The sequence below is a fragment of the Ictalurus furcatus genome, chromosome 14 (genome assembly GCF_023375685.1).
Source record: "Ictalurus furcatus strain D&B chromosome 14, Billie_1.0, whole genome shotgun sequence".
Classification (NCBI taxonomy): Eukaryota; Metazoa; Chordata; class Actinopteri; order Siluriformes; family Ictaluridae; genus Ictalurus; species Ictalurus furcatus.
The window spans coordinates 23,700,599-23,722,994 of record NC_071268.1 but is presented as its reverse complement, the minus strand read 5'-3'; the positions used below and the strand labels follow the sequence as shown (position 1 = coordinate 23,722,994).

Here is a 22,396-nt window from a genome sequence, read left to right as displayed (position 1 = left end):
GAGTGATGGAAAAGGGGAGCATGAGATTCGCGGGCACTGTGTCTGTCCGTGGTGGTTAAGCGGGAGCTGTGCCCTCAGACAAAACTCACGGTTTACACGTCAGTCTATCTCCCCATCCTCACCTATGGTCATGAATGTTGGGTAATGACCAAAAGGACAGGATAACAAGTGCAAGCGACAGAAATGAGGCTTCTCCGCAGGGTTGCCGGACTCACCTTTAGGGATAAGGTGAGGAGTTCAGTAATCCAGGAAAACCTCGGAGAAGAGTCGCTGCTTCTCCGGATCAAGAGGAGCCAGTTGAGGTGGTTCGGGCATCAAGTAAGGATGCCACCCAAGAGGCTGCCTGTACAACTCTACCGTGCACACCCCACTGAGCGGAGACCCCGAGGCCAACCCAGGACACACTGGAAGGATTATATCTCCCGGCTGGGCTGGGAACGCCTGGGAATCCCCTAGGAGGAGGTGGAATCTGTCGCTGGGGAAAGGGAGGTCTGGTCTGCCCTGCTTAGTATGCTGCCACCGCCACCCTCACCAGGACAAAAGGTGTAGAAAATGGATGGATGAATGTAGTATTTTTCTTAAATTTTTTTGCATGTGCCTTTCACACAGTACTGTGCGCGTGTGTGTAAGATGTAATGATTCTACATTTATTATAAACATTTCACATTCTTGGTATGTAAACTACAAGAAGTCATCCTCTTAACACTATATCTAAAAATTCCCCTTTTGCTCTACATCATTTTCCAGTATTCAAGAAACGACTTTTACACAGTAAAGCATACGTTACAGCCTTCATTGACTTTTTACTGTAGATCTGATTATCATCTTAATATCCTTAAAATATAAATGAAAACTCATTAAAAGAATGTTGACTGAAAAATGATAACAGAAAATTAGCAGAGAATAAAAATGTGGCACAGATGCTGCTTGGGAGAGGTGCTCTGTGGCAGCTGTACCGTACACCAGGTGCTGCACTGGGCAGAGTCAGGTTAGTCTTTTATGTGTATCAGGAGAAGGAGGCCGTAAGAATGGCCTCGTGCTGCTGATGGTGAAGAGTACTGATGCCCACAGCAGGGGCAGCCAGAGGAGGCCTACTGACCAATCGCAGCTAGGAAGAGAAAACAAACAAAACAGCCCATTACTTAGAACTGTCCTGAATATAGTCCAAAAGACGACACAAGTGGAATAACCAAAAGAGAAAAAAATTGCGTATCCTCACCTTACAGGCAAGCTGTTTTTCAAAACGAGGAGACACAAAAAACCAGCATCCCATGTTCTGTGGCTCTTCTTGGCTCCAGATAAACTCTAAGTAGAAAATTGTGATAAGCTTTAAAAGTGGATTAGAAATGATCGAGTTACTGCACAAGCACAAATCCATATACTATGTATTACAGATAATGCCAATCACACTTTTTCAGCTGGTACACTATATGGCCAAAAGTTTGTGGACACCTGAGCATCAAACCCATATGTGCGTTCCTTCTCCAAACTGTTGCCACAAACTTGGAAGGAGACAAGTGTCTAGAATGTCTCTGTATGCTGTAGCATTACAGTTTCCCTTCGCTGGAACAAACCTGTTTTGTTCCAGCAGGTTTTGTTTCGCTGGAACAAACCTGTTTTGTTCGCTGGAACAAACCTGTTCCAGCATGACGACGCCCCTGTGCACAAAGCGAGCTCCATGAAGACATGGTTTGCCAAGGATGGACTGGAAGAACTTGAGTGCCCTACACAGAGCTCTGACATCAACCCCACTGACCACTTTTTGGGATGAACTGGAACATTGACTGCACCCCAGACCTCCTCACCTGACATCAGCCTGACCTCATTAATACTCCTGTAGTTGAACGAACACAGATCCCCACAGCCACGCTCCAAAATCTAGCCTTCCCAGAAGAGTGGAGGTTATTATAACAGCAAGTAATGCAATTAAGGTGAAACGTCACAGGTCAAGACAATTTGTGTTCATGTACGATCTGTGTTATATCAGCCAGTAACACACACCATCATGTCGTAAAATATATCAAACACTGGCTCAAACACTCCATCATGCAGTAACACATTGGTACGTCGCCATCATATGTGTCATGGATACTGTTGTTTATCATAGAAATTAACATATTACTTACAAAAAAGCAAACACAAAGACCTGTGTTTGAGGGAAACTTAAGGAAAAGCCTTTTTTTTTTTATATAACAGCATAATGGAATACAATATGTAAATCCTCTCATTGTTCTATTGATATCATAGCAAGACCTCACCTTTGGCATTGCTGTATCTGTGGAGCTCCTGCTGTAAGGCGTCTGTGGGGAAAGGGCAAAGCTCCTCTACTCTGATCAGTGCCGTGTTCTTACATGCCTCAGGCAGGGTCTCTCTTTGTTTTAGCAGTGCATAATAGTGCTTGCCTGAGCAAAGCAGCACTCTCTGCACACTAGTGCCACACATCAGAGAAAATGTCGAGATTATTACAGGATTACAGACAGATATGATTATTATTCAGCATTAGAGTTGAACATCAACAAAATGCGCTTCTTCACTGCACGGCTTACCTCTCAGGATTTACAGAGGTGTCGCCTATTACAGGCTTGAAAGAAGTTCCAGGTCCCATTTCCTCCAAGCTCGACACTGCCCCCTAGTGTTACACAGAATAACACAATCAAGTCAAGTGTGTTTTTATTGTCATTCCTCTTTACAGCTCATATACACTGGAACGAAATGTCGTTTCTCCGGGACCAGGGTGCAACACATAATACGCAAGACTTCATAGAGTGCAAATAAACAACAGTGTGAGATGAGTGCAGGACAATAACACAGAACATAGGCTGTAAACCAGTCTCTCCAGGATTTTGCGATTGTAGAAATGTATGCAAAATCAAGGAAACGCTGCAAAATACGGAGGAGCTTATGGCAGATTTTCCGCCGATTTGGGTCATGTGACGTCATCACAACGTGCATTCAGCCAAAGCCCCCTAAGATTCACGCGAGTCGAACATGAGTACAAAATCAAGCGTTTTTATGGGCTGGTAAACTATAAACTATTAGTAGGGTAGCAGTAAAAATGTTTAGTCTTCCATAAAGTGTCTAATATGCTGGCATAAACTGAGCCACCAGTGAAAATAAACAGACTAAAAATAAAACAGTGTGCTCAACATGCATCATGTTGGAGAACTCACAGAAAAACGCAACAGAGTTTTGGGTGAGGCCACAATGAGTGGTTTGCGGAAGTTTCGGATCATTTGTCTCCTCAGCAGGTGGAAGTACTGAGCCGGAGTTGTCGGATTCACCATGGCCATATTGACTACGTCACCGTCGATGCCTTCCTCCTTACTGTCACAGAGCTGTTAGGGGAAGAAAAAGGGGCTTAATAATAACGATCAATAAAGCAGGACTTGTACTTGAACAGAATTCCGTGTAATAGACCGCTCACTTGTAAGAAACGCTCGATGCGGCAGGACGAGTGCTCGGGTCCGGCTCCGTCGTAGCCGTGTGGAAGCAGGATGACCATGCCGCTCTGCAGCAACCACTTTGCCTCACCTAGAAGAAGAAAAATCACTTTTTTACAATAGGATATACTGAAATGCGAAAACCTTGGCAGGAAATCACTAGTCTTTAATTGCTGAAGAAGTAGTAGTTATGCACTTCAGTAGAATTGTGTGTGGGCCTGGGAAAACACATATACATACACAGCAGCTCTGTAAACTACAGGCTTGGACAAACTGAAACATTTTGCTCTTTTGCACAAGCAAGCTCCCAAAAGTGAAAAGGAAGAAAGTGTATTTAAAGATTTCATTCCGAATGCAGTGCAGGAGCATCACAGACATTTTGTGACGGCCAGTATCTAATTAGAAACAGAATCGATTCATCCAAGTTCTGTTTTGCTACGGCATGTGGCGATCCAACAGGAATAGCTACATGGATAATCACAGATAGCTAGCAGGTTTTTGGTGGAATATATTTATGGCTTCCTAAATATTACGGCATATATTGCAGTCCCTCTACGATCGCAGAAATTAACACGGAAATCGAGAAAAACTCCGTGATGTTCGGAGGAGCTCGCGATTTTTCAAAGTGACCGCAGATTTTCCGCAGGTTTGGGCCAAGACGAGTCACGTGACGACATCACGACACGCATTCAACCGATTCACATGCTTCGAATACGAGTACAGCTAAAAGGTCCCATTTACCAACAAACATCACTGCGAAAGACTAGCACTAAAAAAAATCCCGTACAGACTGACAGTGTGTCCAAGTATGTTTATAGGCACACAAAAAAAAAAACCCAAAAAAACAATTTTGGCCAAATTTTTCGTCCATCTGTTTTCCAGAATACAACCATGGTGACATCCGACTGGTTTTCCCAGGCTTCAGCACAGTTACAATAATAATTACCGAGATGTTGAAATTATTTTCATTATTATTATTATTACCTCCAGAGATAAAGGTGTCAAAGATGATTTGCGCTCCATTGAAGAAATCCCCGAACTGAGCTTCCCATATTGGCAGCAGTTTTGGCTGTTCAATACTCATCCCGTACTCAAAACCTAACACCGCCTCTTCAGACAGTGCACTGTTACACACCTGAAACAAAAACACACGTACAACTCATACACAATGTCCACACCACTGACGCGGTACTGAAAATTCAAATAATTCACCGTTATTCATTGTAAAGTGACGAAAGGATAAACCGGGGTAAAAGGCTACTCGATCATTTAAATCACAATCAGGGTTGTTTTATCAGACTGTGCTAATCTGACCTCCAGATAGCCTTTTTGTTGAGGGTCAATGTGATTGAGAGGGATATACATGTCATTGGACTCCTGGCACACAACCATGGCATGACGCTGACTAAATGTACCACGGCCAACATCCTGGCCGCTTATCCGCACGTCGAAACCTGCATTAAAGCAAGCAGGAAAAAAACAAAACAAAACAAAAAAAACGTTTGTATCACAAACATCCTGTAAAATCAGATCAAAAATGAAGGAAAACAAATGGAAGGCTTAAACCTTCACAAGAGTATGCGCAGTTTGAAAGCCTCATTTACTGATGGAGACTGCTTACCCTGACAGAGAAGTGTGCCGAACGCCAGCGCCTCAGCAGTGGACCAGTCCAGTGCAGTTCCCGCTTCAAGTTTCTGCAGTCTCGACTGTGAAGTTCAACGAAAAAGCAGATTCAATCAATTGCCACCAAACACCAGAGACACAAACAAATGTAGTTTTCAAACAAATATAGATTAAATCCTTATCTTTCCTATTATTATATAATAATAACAGAGTATAATAAAAGGACACTGTCATGTATGCAAATAATTGCTGTTTTGTAACATCTCTTAATAAATTTGCAGATCAGATAAACAACAGATAATTAATAAGAAGTACTGGGGAGTTTTTCATATAGCCTTTATTGTGAAGGTCCTGGTGGGATGCAGTAGCTTAGCGGCTAGCACCTCCGGAGTTGGCCAAGGCCGCAGAACCACCTGATGGTTTATTTTCCCCCGGACCACCACACATATTTTAAATGATTTGGGCTTGAAGCTAAAATGTCATTCCTTTCTGCAACTTCCTTCATGTGATTTGCATTTTCTTTCAAAACTATTTACAATGTTCAATGCAATAGACATGATCATATGCCCAAATACAATAAAACACAATAAAATAATAAGCGATTGCGCACAAGTTTGAAGAGTTTAAACCAATGTAATAGATTCAAATGGTAATATGTATAGATTTCTTTATGGACGTGTATCAAATGTGGCAAAAATGGCCTAAAGAAATTGGAAAAACAAAAATGTATGACACACAGAAGGAAATGTTAGAAGAGCTATAAAACCTCTACCTTTACATGCGTCTTCACAAGGTGACTGTGCACCTGGACCTCCTCAGGGATCTCCACTGACTTTGCTCCGACATACTGAAGCAACGGAACAGCCACGCCAGTGTCCCAGGCTGAAACTCTGTTCTGTGGCTCCATCAGATCTCCCCAGCGGCCCTGCAGGTTGGTGGGTGGGGGGCTATAGAAGGTCATGTTGGCCAGACGATCACTGAGCAAGGAGTGGTAGGCTGTTTTAATCTGACTGCGTTCTTCCTCAGTCATCAATCCCTCGGAGATCAGCTGGTCAGCGTAGGAATCAGGGACGCTCTTCCTTGAGCTACCAAATGAAGGAGATCATTATAATGTATTCGTGGCCCAAATAACTGAAGTCAGGACAGAGTGAGAAGCTCACCGGATGATTTTGTACATGGCAGGGTTTGTGAAAAATGGCTCGTCCAGCTCGTTGTGACCCCACTGCCGGTAACACAGCAGGTCCACTATAACGTCTTTCCTGAAGCGTCTTTGATACTCCACAGATAACCGTGTGGCTCTGAGAACGTCTTCAGCATCATCGCCGTTTACATGGATCACAGCACAACCCACCATTTTACCTGAAAGAAACACCAAAGCAGGCTTATAGCATGCAGTCATCAGTGTGTAAATCCATGTCTCACGAGTGTGTGGTACAGTAGAGTACAAGCAAAGCCAAATCCTAATAATAACAATAATAATAATAATAATAATAATAATAATAATTCCTTAGCTTTATATAGCTCTTTTCTAGGCACTCAAAGCGCTTTTACATTGTATGGGGAGGGAATCTCCTCAACCACCACTGGTGTGTAGCATCCACCTGGATGATACACACAGCCAGCCATAGTGCGCCAGAACACCCACCACACACCAGCTATTGGTGGAGAGGAGAGGAGAGTGATGGAGCCAATTAAAGAATGGTGATTATTAGGGGGCCGTGATAGATAAGGGCAAATGGGGGAATTTTAATAACCACAGAGAGTCAGGACCTCGGTTTAACGTCTCATCCGAAAGAGTGTATTAAATGTATTCTATTATTAGTGTAATAAAGTGCTTTGTTGTTGTTGTTTTTTAACACTTTCACTCCTTTACCGATGGCTGAGATTCAATCCTATGCTTGACTACTACATTCAGTACATTCACTACCCTGCAAGTTACACCTTTTAATTTTAGGAGTTACTAAACACAAATAATCATAATCATAATCATATAAACGAAACTAAAGCTACACAAAAGCCAATCCAGATATATTTCATGTGTAAATTCATACCCGGCTCTTACATACTAGCACATTTGACATGAATCGGTTTACTTATTGCTGCTTATTTCTTTAACCCAAGTCGATTCTAAGATGCTTTCTGTTTATTTCCCCACATAGTACTCACTAAAGAATTTGTACTTCTTTCACAACTGACATACATTTTTCTTCAAATCGACTGCACTACACATCATAGAGTTGGTCCTCAAACATACCAATATCACTGCAGTACAAGGACGAGCGGGCTCTCTCAGAGGGAGTGGTATAGCCCACTTGATTGTTCACAATAAGATGGATGCTTCCACCAACTCTGAAGTGAGGGAGATTTGACAGGGTGAATGTTTCTGGCACAATTCCTTGCCCTGAGAATGAGGCATCACCGTGAACCTGAAGACATAACAAGAGATAACAGAATTAGGGCTGCAAAATTTCATTTATTTAAAATAAAATCCACAAACTGAGTGTTACAAATACAAACTTCAGACTAAAACTTTACACAACCATTTGTCCAGTTATATTAGACCCAATACACACAGACACACACCAGAATATATATTATTCATTTAGGACTGTAGTTTAATTCAGTGCTTTTTGTGCATCCATAAACAATAACGCATAAATACTTATATAATATAAACTAATATATAAGTTTATATTATATAATAGTATTTATGCATTACTTTTTATAAAAGGTAACGTTGACAAACAGTAACTGAAGAAAGTCATTGTCGGTGACTTTGGGTATCTGCTAAAGCTAGCGGCGTCACATTAAGTGCGTTTGACGTCATGCGCCGTCGACTAGGAAGCGGCTTATACTTCCGGTTAGTAAAAGAAACCACTAGTGATCCTTTGGAGATGATCTTACCTTTCTAAAATTCATACACTAGACGGCAGAGTACATAGTGCATAGTGTAAGTGTGTTGTACGTCATTTGGGACACGACTTTAGTATTTGCTCTCCGAAGCGTGTTTCTGGAACAGAAGTAACGTAATGAGTAAATCTCCCTCGTGCCGCACGCAGACCGACTAATCGATAATGAGATTCGTCGACAACGATTTTCATAATCGATTATTATCGATTAGTTTTTGCAGCTCTAAACAGCGCATTCAGTAAGTGGGGATTTGACCTAAAACATACACTGCACACCATTTAGCTTACATAGTCAAGGCCAAACGTTTACATACACCCAGGCTAAAGATATTCAATCGCCATTTTTTCACAACGAGTAACGGCTTTATCCTTGTCAGAGTCACAGATGTTTCCGTTATTCATTTGTTTACAAGCAGACAAACAGAACTACCCAAGTTAGTCATAAAATATTGTGGGCAAATGTAAACAATATTAACTACTAAAGTAGGTGGGATTGGAGAGAATTCCTTTAGGAGTGGGTGGAAATGGGATTTGAAAAAAATACACATCTACCTCTTAGAAAAGAATAATCACTATGGTTTGTGTCTGTGTATTAAGGACTTAACCAGCTGTCTAGCCTGCCACATTTTATTACGTTATGTTAGCTACCATTTTTAAAACTTAGTCAATTAGGTTTCTGGGCAACCAAAACATGGGGCTGGGTTAGCACGTTACAGCTTTCACTGCGTGTCAAGTCTTCCTGCTTTTGATTCACATCGAGGGTATCGGACGTCGATCCCAAAAAGAGCTGATTCCCTGATAATACAAATACATTTACATTTATGGCATTTAGCAGACACCCTTGTCCAGAGTGACTTACATTTCATTTCATTCATACATCTGAGCAGTTGAGGGTTAAGGGTCTTGCTCAAGGGCCCAACATAGGCAGCTTGGTAGTAATCAGTAGATCAACGTCTTAACCACTGAGCTAACACTTTAACATTTTGGAGCGAGCAAGCAAAATGCATTCAAGCATCTGAGTGCTTCAGAGACGGACAGTGGAAACACAGGCAAGTCCCTCTTCCAGTGAGTCGAATGAAAACCTTTTTTTTTCCCCCCCTTCTCAAATTTTGCATTGTTTATTGTAAACAGGTGTCACAAAAGTGAATCATGTTTCTACATTAGCTCCATTTCGTTCAATGCACGTGGTCTAGCACTTAACAAGTGTCCAGATTCCTCTACTAAAAAAAAAAAAAAAAAAAAATCGTCCTGCTGTGTGTGCACCATCTGTTGTACTTCTTCATCCAACAGGAAGGTCTTTCCACCCAGTGCCTCCTTTAGTGGTCCAAAAACAGGATGTTGCTGATGATTCATGTACATCTGTGTAGAGTCTGTTTCTCAAATTTATGTTGCACTTTTAAGCTTTTCATTTGACTCACCCTTGTAGGTGCAAAAAGACGTGCAGGAACAGTAAATAAATAAATAAAACCCTACGGAATATGTTACTTTGGGTGAATTGGTCGATCTAAGCACATGAGGATATTCTCATCCAATAACAGACTGTCAGAAAAATATCAGTAATACTGCATGCCAGTTAAGGACTTGTTATATTTTTATAGTATTTAAAAAAACAACAACACAATACTAATACTAACAATACTAATAATACTAACAGATCATCAAAATAATCATTAGTTACAGCTCTAGTATCCAGGCAGGTTTTCCTCCACATACAAGCTCAGTTACATCCATCCATCCATCCATCTTCTATACCACTTTATCCTTTTCAGGGTCACGGGGAAACCTGGAGCCAGGGCGCATCGGGCACAAGGCGGGGTACACCCTGCCAATCCATCACAGGGCACAATCACACACACACTCTCACACCCATTCATACACTACAGACACTTTGGACATGCCAATCAGCCTACCATGCATGTCTTTGGACTGGGGGAGGAAACCGGAGTACCCGGGGAGAACATGCAAACTCCGCACACACAGGGCCACGGCGGGAATCGAACCCCCGACCCTGGAGGTGTGAGGCGAACGTGCTAACCACCAAGCCACCGTGCGGAGCTCGGTTATATGTTCAGCCATATTTTGTTGCAAGCTGAAACGTCCCTTGATCTTATGAGCAGCGCCTTAGAGATCAGTCCATCTAAAATCCATAATATCTGGTGATTCCATACTATTTGGAATCATTTCTGAAAATATGTTACCTTTTTGTTCCTGCAGCTACAAACTGAGCTAAATTCATCGAAAATTTTAAAAACGCAAGGTGATGCCATGACACAAGCCTTTATACAAAAGCTTCAATGGTACCTGCAAACAGATGACTTTGTCTCCAGGCCTAGCTTGGCTGTCGTTAGAATAATCCCCATCCTGTTTGACTTGTTGTCGGCCACGCGTTTTCCCCTGAGCAACCGGGTTAATGGCCTCCAAATGGGATGGGTTGGGTAGCATGGTCACGTGGAGGGGGTGGTCAGTGCCCATTTCCAGGTCCACAGAAGAGGTGAGGTGAGAGAGGACATCTCCAATGGCGGGAGAGTTCTCCGGAAATTCGCTGAGACCTCTCATTTTACGAAACATCAACTAGAGTAAAAAAAGAAAGAAAAGAAAGAAAGAAAAGTGGAGAATGCAAATGAGCCGGTGTTGGAAGTGACTCACAGGAGTAGAATATTATTTATCAATAAAGGGCACAAAGCCGTGATCTGCTTCATTATTCGATTTCTGAAAACACGGCATAAAAAAGTGTAAAAGGGCTTATACAAACACACACACACACACACACACACACACACACACACACATATCCTGCAGTATGATATTTTCACGAAATTTTCATGTAAAAACAATGTAAATATTAAACCTCACCATAGCTAGGCAATGACACAGCTTTGAATATTTGGCCCACATTATATTTTGACTGGTTACTGACTTACGTAGAATATGATAGTCTTCATCTTCAATTCTTGCTTTTACGTGCTCTATCCTGCTATCAGGCCTCACATGAGCAGGCGATTCGTTCATGTTCTATGTTTCACAATCATACGTTTCTAAAACCTTTCCCTTGGTTATTTCAAGGCTTTCAAGACCATTGGAGGCTGAATGTTATACAAATGACACCAATACAGCATCAGCATTATCAACCTCATCAGAATAATCGGTGTACGGGGAAAAACAGACAAACACGGGTTTAAAACAAGCCAGTAACTAGAACACCGACAAGCCCTCAACAGGAAAGTTTGTTAAAGCCCTGAAAGATGTTACAGTATCTCATAAAAGTGAGTACACCCCTCACATTTTTGTAAATATTTGATGATATCTTTTCATGTGACAACACTGTAGAAATGACACTTTGCTACAATGTAAAGTAGTGAGTGTACAGCTTGTGTAACAGTGTAAATTTGCCGTCCCCTCAAAATAACTCAACACACAACCGTTAATGTCTAAACCGCTAGCAAGAAAAGTCAGTACAATTTAGTTACAACAAAGAAGATGATGTTCTCTGAGCGTTAACTGATAACAGATTCAGGAACGTGCTTTTTTTTTTTTTTTTAAATAATAAAAAAAAAATGCTGAGCTGGACTTCTGGTCTGGAGTCAAAATTAAAAAATCCATCGTTCTGTCAGGTTCTGTGTCATTTCTAAATATCCACTAAGATACCTCCAAATTACCACAAGTAGCCTAGGTGTTCTTTCTTTCTCTTCATATTTCACAATATATTGCTGCCAGTCTATTGTTTGCTTCTGCTGTTAAAAGTGTATTAAGAAATTCGATTTCTGGCTTGTGTGAAACAGAAGAACACAGCTAGGGTTAGATAATATAGCTGGCTCAGACCAACCAACCAATGAGGAATTTGTGAAATCTGCTTAAAAGATGTTGTTTTACATGCCAATGACCCCCCCCCCCCCCCGCGCCCCCCATTTTATTTTACACATCCAATCTTCTGCCTGCTGAAATAAGTTGAGAGACGTTTTGTACTTTATTATATCATCTCCCCGAGTAAAACTAATCCAGCTGGAATAGGGTCCGTTTTTTAAAACAGACTTTCCTGTTGTTTTTGTAGTCATAGTGATAAGCTGAACCAAGGCGTATCACTCTTTCATCATAATGTTTTGTTATGGGCCTCTAATCTCCTCCTGGGTTCGGCGAGCATGTTGACAGACTTTGCCAGCTGTGCATGCCGGCATGCTAACTCATCGAATTCACAACGAGTCGCAAACTTTCTCTACAGGACTAGGTGTTTCACTGCTCTGCAACCGTGCTTACCAGGCATGTACTGTTTCACATATAAAACCATTTCTGGAGCAACATTTTACTTGGATTAAAACAGTTTCTTTAATACCTCTGATGGATCTTATTACACTTATTACACTTCAGGAAAAGAACAGTGAATTACCTGTGCATGTATATTTTTACGTAGCTACACTGGAACTAGACAAAATGGGCCTGATACACCCAGGATGTTCTACAGCTTTTCTGGTCTCCATCATTACCATTATGTAAAACATTCTGTAACTCGTGCCAGGAAAGAAACCGACAGAGCATTCAAACAAAAGTCCTCGCTGTTCCCATTTAAATGTAAAAACATTCACGATTTATACATCCACGAGGCAGTACTTTTACTAAGGTTTTAGCACCGTTACGTTTTTGCTGTCATGGAGATCAACGGATCCCGTGTGTGGATGAACGGACAAGGACAGTGAGATATAGAACGAACGGTTAAAACATTCACATCCCTTCCTTCCACTGTTTTTACTCACCTCAGGTGGGAAACGCAGAAGTCCAGTAAGCAAGTTAAGGCGTCCACGGTGAGGCATTCCCATTACAACATCTCTTACGCCACCCTTTGCTGCTGAACGAAAAAGCTCAAAGAAAAATCCCATCATGCTCTCTGCTCCCTCTCCTCCGTACCGCTTCACTGTGGCAAACTTGGTGCCTAGAAAGTGGTCAAATTCCTATAATGACAAAAAAAACAACAACGACAGAGTAGCAGTTTTTGATTTCACATCAATGCTATAATCAATCTCATATTTAACCATCTTTTTGAGACATGATTTTCCAAATCAAACAACAGTGCCGGCGTTTCCTTTCTGACTACAATAACACTAAACGCACCAATATGAGACAGGCAGGATCTCACAATGCAGAAATATCCCCGATATAAACGGTTCCATGGCCACTGATTACATGGCCAATGCTCGTTTCTGATTGGCTGGCAGGTGTCATAACAGATCTGTTAGGCTCATGAACAAAACATGCACAAGGCCTCCATTTTGGCAAACAGCCATGATATAAGCAAGATAAGAAGAACCCTGATTCACACTGTGGTGTTCTATACTGCTGCATCCAGCTGATATCAGCAAGCCCTGGCATGTTATCTTTTATTTATATCCCAATACCAGACTTACTACACATGCTAAATTGCCTTTAGTAATACACCTATAAAATATAAAAGTATGTCCAGCATTGATTTCGACTAGTCCTTAGTCATTCAATTCATTTTAGGGGTTGGGGTACAGACAGGACGTGTTGTGTGTGACCAATGTGTGTGAGACACTTATCAGCTACCCTGGGAACACAGGACTCAAGGCAGGAATACATTCTGGTTGGGATGCCAGTCTATCACAGGGCATCATACACACAGATATCGAGTGACCAATCCACCTACTGGCAGGTTTAATACGTGGTATTAGGAAAACCGGAGAACCCAGAGGAAACTCACATGGACACGTGGAGAACATGCACTGAAACTTCAGGCAGACAGTAACTCCAGCTCAGGATTGACTTTATTTTGAGTAGTAAAATCTCCCCCTAAGGACCAAGAGGTGGTTACCTGAAGATGGCATACATGTCTGTGTCAATGTATGTCAAATTACACCAGTTTCACCGGGGAAAGTCAACCACGTGTGTCCTTGTAATTGTGATACATCTGTGTACTCTCAAATTATTCATTGAGGTCAAAACACAAGTCATGCATCCTTAATGCAAGCGTAGACTGTCTGGATATCTGCAGTGAAACATAATACCAAACAGCTTACTATGCTTCACTACAAAGGTGTCTGAAAGCCTGTATTCACACTCTATTAGTGCAGATACAGCATGTTTTCGAGTACAGAATTCAGCCTTTAGTATAATTTGCACCTGGCAAACTACTGTTTAAAGGAACAACTCATTCGTAAATCTGAGTACCGTTTGACACAATGTCTGTTTCCATCTACCCAACCAACACGGAGACTGAAGAGTACAGCGTTCACCACAAAAGCTTTCCACACTTCCCTTCAAGCCTGCATTAGATCGGTTGAACGAGATACAACACGTTGTCCGAGCGGTCACCTCCGTGATCAGCACATTGTGATAAGTCTAAAGGGAAGCTGAATAGAGCTATAATTATAGAGCTAAACAATACTACACTAACACTAGTGCTATCATTAGCAGTATATCTAGCAAGTAAAAAACGAGCGATATGTTAAACGCTAACACAAACTAATCGGTATACGAATGAGTTGATGGAACATTAGTAAGAAAAGTTTTATAGTAGAGGCTTCGATAGCATAAAGGGTCCATATTTCATTATGAATTGCGGAGGAGCGACTGAAGCAGCCAAAATTACATTTATAATACATTTATTAACATATAGATTTTTTTTTTTTTTTTACGGCAGGCACAGCGGCTTAGTGGTTTAGCATGTCTGCCTCGCATGTCCAAGGTTGGGGGGGTTCAAATTCTACCTCCACAATGTGTGCATGAAGTTTGCATGTCCTCCTCGTGCTTCGGTTCAGGAGGTTTCCTCCTCCCAGTCCAAAGACATGCATTGAATTTCCAAATTGTCCGTTGTGTGTGAATGTGTGCGATTGTGCCCTGCGATGGGTTGCCACGCCATTCAGGGTGTCCCCCAGCTTGTGCCCAAGTTCCTTGGATAGGCTCCAAGCTCTGTCTCCAGTATAAGTGGTATGGAAAATGGATGGATGGATGGATTGTTTTTTCCGTGAACAAATCCCTTGTTCTAATAAAATACACCAATTATAGGTTGCATGAATTGCGTCTACAAATCAGATCATTTCATCTTGGCTTTACAAGACTACGCGCCGTACTGGCATGTCTACCTGTGATTCCAGCATGAGTTTCGCCAGCTGCCTCCTCTCTTCAGCAGTGAAGCTCTCCTTCTTGAGCTCCTCAAAGCGATCCGTGAGCCACACGCTCTCCTCCAGACTCTGTAGCTGACTGGTCTCCACAGAGACCCTCCCGCAATAGGTGTCCTCCAAGTACGCAACCACCTCCTCCATCCTGGCCTCCACTTTCCCAAAGTGCCTCAAACCTGCAGGACGAACCATAAACCCGAGGCACACAATGACGCAAGAGCGCAACACCAAGCTACGGTTAACAGGAATATTTTGCGACCTCGAGCTTTACATGACACGATCAGCACAAACAAATAAGTGAACGACAAAACGGTGCGTACCAGATGTCCTAAGGGTTCCTGGGAGGCTGCCATTGAGGATGCTGATCTCTGGTACTTTGTCCAGAAGAGGTGCATTGGGCATTAAAGGGTTAATTTTAGCAGCTTTGTGCCCATGTGTGCGATAGGCCTCCACCAACCGAGCCAGGCCATGGTCTGTTCACACAAAGCAAGTGCACAAACTAACATTAACTGTAAAATAAACAAGCTGTAAAGTCAGAAATGCCATAATTATTTTCGAGAAGCACGTGATTACATCACGCACTGACACTTATGTCATAATACACAGCATATTAATAATAATAATAATAATAATAAAATGCATGCACAGTAAACAGCAGCTAAATAAGATAATGTGCCTAATATGATCTAATATGATTAATGCTCGTTTGCATCTCGCATTGTTTGATGTCAGTGTGTAAATAAGTAAAGAGTAAGCCACCTGACCTTGATTGAGACAGGAGTGTGTGTTCAGCAGCGCGTGCAGCTCTGCGTCCGGTTCCTCCGAGTTTCCTCTCCGCGGTCTGTATCCAAAAACTCCTCTCTCTGTGTGGTAGGAAGCTACTAACGGCGCCCTCGACACCACCAACGAATATCTACTAACCTTATGTAAACTCTTTAGCATAACACCGGCAGACATTTTGACATGGAGTCCTTCAAAACAACGCGATACTGAGCCGATTAAAGTCTGTACACGCTATAGGAAGCGGCCATAGGCATGAACGAGGGGCGGTGACAGATTCCTCGACTCCTATTGGCTGCATGAAGAGGGCAAATTTGGTAAATCGTTGCTGATTGGATCACGGAATCACCTGATTAACCAATGGTCCATTCATGTCGGAAGCAAGCAATGGTATAGCAAGGTATTGGGGTGACATTTGACTAATTAGGCCTCGGGTAAAAGATACACTATACGGACAAAATTATGTGGGCCCCTTACAGTACCATCCCTGCTGAAAAACAACAACAACAACAAACAATAGAAACCCTCATAGAATTTATTTCAATGGCTATAATGGGAATTCTATTGGTTTTAATGGAAACCAATACATTTAATGATCCCTGTGGGTCTCTACTGGTAATTTGTTGCCTTCTACTGGTGGCATGTTATAGTCTAGTGGATACCATTAAGGATCAATAATGGTTAGCTGATGGTTTGTAATGGTATTTGTAGTGGAAACCATTAGACTTTCGGATGTCATGGTTTCTGTTGTTTTTTGTTTTGTTTTGTTTTGTTCAGCAGGGATCACAGAAATATATGGCTGGGATACATAAAATAAAATGTTGGAGGCACAATATTGTCTAGAACAGTGGTTAACAACCTTCTTCCTCGAGATCTACCTTCCTGCAGGTTTCATGTCCAACCAAAATCGAACACACCTGTTTTAGTTGATCAAGAGCTTCTTATAGCAGTGATTAGATGGTCGGGTGGACACGATTATGGTTGGAGCTAAAGTCTTCAGGAAGGTAGAGCTCCAGGAACACGGTTGGTGACCACGGGTCTAGAATGTCTTTGTATGTTGTAGGTTTAAGATTTCACTTCACTTCATGACACTTTTGATCATGTGGTGTAATAGATATTATTTGATGGTGATGGTGATGTTTAATATACATTAAAGATGCAGTACCTGACTTTTCACACTTAAAATGACTAATAAATAAAACAACAAAATGAATTAATTATTGAATTGTCTAAATAAATACAACAATAATATAACATTTGGAAAAAAAAAAGTCACAAAGCTCCTCTGTTGGTCTGCTGCCAGATTCACACCCTAGGAGCAATTTTTAGCATAACATTTTTTGGTAGCTGAGAAGAAGCCAGAGACCCTGGAGGAAACACACACACACACAATAGAGGGAACATGCAAAATGCAAAAGCGAGAACATACAAAACTCCACGCAGTCAATAACCTGAGCTCAGGATCAAACTGACTGAAACAGTAACAGTACCCATAACCCAACTCATAGTTATTACATAGGAGTAACAAATATATCTTATTATTAATTTAAAAATAATTAACTAAAAATTAAACAAAACTCTAAATACCACAAGAAAGTATTTTCAGCACTTTTTAAAGAGTGTGCTAAGCTTGACTGATGCAACGTGGCATTGTGTGGTATTCCCAAAGTGCCTCAGTGAGGCACAGTTCAGTAATAAGCATAGTAATAACAACATCATATTATCATATATTGTAATGTATTCAGAATGGTGCTATTGTTTTAAGGGACATATGTGTTTAATGTATAAGGTTTCATTTTATTCAGTCAATGTTTGAGAACTGTTATTAAATGTTCGGGTCAAGTGAGGAAGAGGCCCTGCCCCCTATGTGTGTGTGAGGGGCTCTGGGGAGGGGGAGGAGATAGGAGTTCACCGCTGTTCAAGTGAGGTTCTCTGAAACAAGCCGGGTGTGTAAGCGTGGCTGTGGCTGACAACAACCTTAATAAACACCCTTGTTCAGAACAGAAGCCTCATCCTAGAGAGCAGAGAATGAGCACACAAATACAAACACAATGACATGTAACTATATATATATAGAGAGAGAGAGAGAGAGAGAGAGAGAGAGAGAGATAGATAGATAGATGGATAGATAGATATATTGGTCACCCTAATCTGTGCCTATTACTGCCATGTGGTGCACACCTCATGTGTCTCTTGGATCTTTTCTTAAACTGTATAACTGTATGAAGAATGACTTCCATTTCCCAGGTTCTGTTTTTCTTCTAGCCACAACTCATAGTTGCACACTGATGTGACTGAAGGGACAGCTGATAATTGCTCCTAACACCAATTGCACAATCGTGGAAATGTTTCTAAATGTGGGCAGTGCAAGAACTGAATCAGTGTTCAACTTTAGCAATAAAAATCACTGCACTATAGTGGTGTGATGAAAGTCACTATCTCATCCAGAGCTATTACTCTGTGTTAAATACCTCTATTTGCTCATTCACTACATGGTTGGGAGTAATAAAAAGGCATTGTAGTATTTAAAAAAAAAAATCAAACAAACACTACAGTCATGCTTGAAAGTTTGTGAACCCTTCAAGGTAGTAGTTATTTCTTCTTCTTCTTCTTCTTCTTCTTATTGTTATTATTATTATTATTATAGATATATGGTGGCTTGCAAAAGTACTCAACCCCCTTTAAAGCCATCAGACTGTTACACAGATTGTTTCAGCCAGTATTTTATTTATTTTTTTTAATTACAGACCAATATGCCTGCAAAGTAAAATTTGTAAGTCAAAAATCAATATTTGTTCAGCTTAACATAACTAAAAAATGCTGCTTGCATACATATTCAACTCCTTCAGAATAGTACTTGGTAGAACCACCTTTTGTTGCAACAACAGCTTGCAGTCTGTTGGGGCAGGTTTCTCCCAGCTTTGCATACCGTTTGAGTTCATGGCAGGATCCTGGCTCTATTCAGATCCTGCCACCACATCTCAGTAGGATTCAGGTCAGAGCATTGGTTTGGCCATTCCATTACCCAGAACCTCTTCTTCTAAGCCATTATCTTGTGGACATACATGAATATATAGGATTAGGATTGAGTTTGTACTCAACCTGAGTTTCCGAATTGGCATTATTCCAAAGAATTCCTCGATATTTCTCAGTGTTCATGATTCCTTTAATGATGTCAAGTTGCCCCATAGAAGGACACTCCCACCACCATACTTGACAATAGGGATAAGGTTTTGTTGGTGGTAAGCTGTGTTGGCTCTTTGCCAACTTGAGCCCTCTTTGTATGCTCAGAGAATTCAATTTTGTACTGATCTGTTCAGCAAACAGACTTCCAGATCTCTTCAGGTTTTTTCGAGGTGGTTTTGGAAAACGTCTGCCTTTTTTGAAAGGATAGGCTTCTACCAGGAGACACTTGATGTTATTTTCCGATTAACTCTGACCTCTTCATGACCTTTGGAGGAGGTCAATTTCTTGGCAAGGTTACAATAGTTTTGAATGCCTTCTACTTGTATACTATTTGTCTAAAGGTGGATTTATGGAGTCCAAAGGTTTCTGAAATGGCTCTACAACCTTGTCCAGCTTGATGAGCATCCATTACTTTTTTCTTAGCTCTTCTTATATGTCCTTCATTTGAGGCATGATGGCATAGACTGACCTGCATTCTTCCAATTATTTATGTTTGCTCCTCCCTAACATATTGCCTCAGAACTTCAGTTTCATTTGTTAGCGTCCTTAATTGTTTAAAGCTCTGTCATCGACGCACGTGATCTTGCTTTACCTTGATGTACATAAGAAAACTGAGGGTTCTCTTATTTTCCCACCAGAACAATTTCTGTATACTATGTGTATTACTTTGCTGAGTGAACATTGTCTCTCAAAACACTCAAGATGTTAAACATTTACACTTTGCTTCAATTAGGGAGTGACACACCGATTACATACGCATTGTGTGGTTAATAAAGCAAAAAATCTCTGTTTGTGCAATGGGTTCGCAAAATTTCAAGCATGACTGTATGTAGACATATGCAAATGGAGACTTAGCCTTAAAAGTAATCATCAACAGTCTACAGAGAAGGTACAACATTAGCTTAAAGTTACTAAAATAAAATGTAACATTGTAACAGTGTTCTGAGTTTGGGCAGCATGGAGACACACCATATCCAACACTATGGTTATTTCTGTCCAGGTCTGATTACAGATGACATCAGTATTGGAGTTTTCAGGAGCTTGGTGTTTACTACACAAACAGGTAACATTCTAGCATGCTTAATTAGTTTGCTCCAACAATTATTAAAACCATAATGAACTTTCCTTTACTTTCACACTATCTGTTGTGACCCAGATGAGGACGGGTTCCCTTCTGAGTCTGGTTCCTCTCAAGGTTTCTTCCTCATATCATCTTAGGGAGTTTTTCCTCGCCACCGTCGCCACCTGCTCGCTCAATAGGGATAAATTCACTCACTTAAAATCTGCATCCTGTGTTTATATGTTTCTGTAAAGCTGCTATGAGACAATGTCCATCGCTACACGCGATATAAAAATAGAATAGAATTGAATTGAATATTCTCCAAATATTATTATTATAACTATACTACAAAGGTCGGGCTTCCATATATCCAGGTTGATTGTGCTTTCAGTGCTTCTGCTTATACCACAGCGATTTGCCAATGATTGGAATGTTTATTTTAAAGAATGACACTTCGCACATTTTAACTGTTTATAGTTAGATTTAATGCTGTGGAACGTCTGCGAGAATAGTTTTCATTGTTTTCATTGACATTATAGCAACCATAAAACCATTTTCTCCTGAAGACTTACCCGTGCTGGGAATCTTTGCAAAGCACTGTAACTGTTACAAAGCGCTGACACTGGAGACTACTTCCGTAAATGTGTCCTAACAAAACAAACAAACAAACTTAGAAGTCTTAGATTATGAGGGGTATCCAGTATACAAGTCACTGTGAATGAAGTGTTGCTAGAAACAATAACATATCGGAACAAACGCATTAATATTAACTATTCACGTTATTGCCATGCCACATCACACTACATGTAAAGAAATACTGTAAAACAAAGATGCCTTCAAAAATAATGCAATTACATTTCGTCTACATTTAAAAAAAATAACTTCTATAAATAGCAGTTAACAGCATTAAACTAAACAAAGTCAATATTTGGTGACCACGCTTTGTCTTTAAAAATGTATCAGTAGCGTCACGGATATTTTGTGCAGTTTTATAAGGAAATTGGCTGCTCAGTTTTACTAAGCATCTTGGAGAACCTGACACAGCTCTTCTGGAGACTCCAACTGTCAAACTTGGTTTTGCCACAATCGCACACACATTCACACACTACGGACAATTTGGAAATGCCAATCAACCTAAAACGCATGTCTTTGGACTGCAGGAGGAAACCAGCGTACCCTGAGGAAACCCCTGAAGGACTGGGAGAACATGCAAACTTCGCTCAAAGAGGGCGGAGACGGGATTCGAACCCCAACCCCCGGAGGTACGAGGCAAACCTGCGAAAACATGCTAACATGCTAAAAAGGCTGCCTAGGATTTTTGCACAGTACTGGCCGAACATTTATGAACACCTGACCATCACACCTGTATGTGCTTGTTGAACATCCCATTCCAGATTGAGTCCTTTCTTTGCTCTTATATCATCCTCCACTCTTCTGGGAAGGCTTTCAAATAGATTTTGGAGTGTGGCTGTGGGGATTTGTGTTCATTCAGCCACAAGAGCATTAATGAGGTCAGGCAGTGATGTTGGGTGCGGCCTGGTGTTCCATTTCATCCCAAAGGTGTTCAGTGGGGTTGAGGTCAGGGTTCTGTGCAGAACATTCGAGTTCTTCCACTCATTCAGTTACAAGAGCAAGGGGGCGAGAAGGCCTGGTGCAGTTGTTATAACACATTGGCGTATTTGCTTAAAGGTTTCTTGATGCTCGGAAATTTATTCCAAATGGTGAATGATTTTAATGTTTCGTAGCCAGTGAGATTCGAGTTAGCAGGAATGCTTATATTCCCTGAGGCATTAGGATACACTATCTGGAGGGAATAACAGAGGGACTTTGTACCCAAAGAAACTACTAGTGGGTCATGTTCATGGTGCCATCTGTAGACCTGCAGAAATCACAGAGTACTTCTTTGTAAATGTATTAATGATATGCAGTGGTAACTCTTATTTCACACATGGCATGAGTAGAAGAAATAGTCTGTTTGTTGTTACAGCGTCCAGAAAAGCCAATTAAGAGTATAATGAGGAGAATGCAGACAGAAAAACAACCTGGTGGTATTATCAGTAGTAACCACTGCTGTACTCCCTTTTGGCCTATGGTTTGTTTGTTTGTTTGTTTCAGTTTGCTTCTGGAGGTCAGGGAGTATTTCATCCCCTGTATATGTTTCGTGTGTTTTCTAAAAGCTTTTGTAGTACAGTGTGACAAAGGAAAAAATATAACAGGAAATCTAACACGACTGATATTAGTGCTGAGATATTATTATCTCAGTTATGCAAACAA

The 22,396-nt window shown here is 41.1% G+C and overlaps 1 protein-coding gene across 2 annotated transcripts; it reads right to left on the bottom strand.

Moving 5' to 3' along the window:
• Positions 1-624: 624 nt before the first annotated feature.
• dhtkd1 (dehydrogenase E1 and transketolase domain containing 1) lies at positions 625-16,341 on the bottom strand. 2 transcript variants are annotated; one of them, XM_053641106.1, is made up of 17 exons: positions 15,861-16,341; positions 15,417-15,569; positions 15,061-15,272; positions 12,718-12,912; positions 10,274-10,543; positions 7,318-7,489; positions 6,224-6,422; positions 5,836-6,148; positions 5,062-5,146; positions 4,755-4,894; positions 4,425-4,575; positions 3,425-3,531; positions 3,171-3,335; positions 2,547-2,629; positions 2,259-2,428; positions 1,220-1,305; positions 625-1,108 (listed from the first exon to the last, which is right to left on the bottom strand). In XM_053641106.1, exons 1-17 carry the CDS (start codon positions 16,051-16,053, stop codon positions 1,007-1,009), a joined length of 2,796 nt encoding a protein of 931 aa, XP_053497081.1. In that variant the 5' UTR covers positions 16,054-16,341; the 3' UTR covers positions 625-1,006. The 2 variants fall into 2 exon arrangements, 1 of the variants encoding a protein (XP_053497081.1); XR_008387626.1 differs by having other exon boundaries at positions 1,049-1,108; positions 1,220-1,574; positions 1,637-2,428.
• Positions 16,342-22,396: the final 6,055 nt, after the last annotated feature.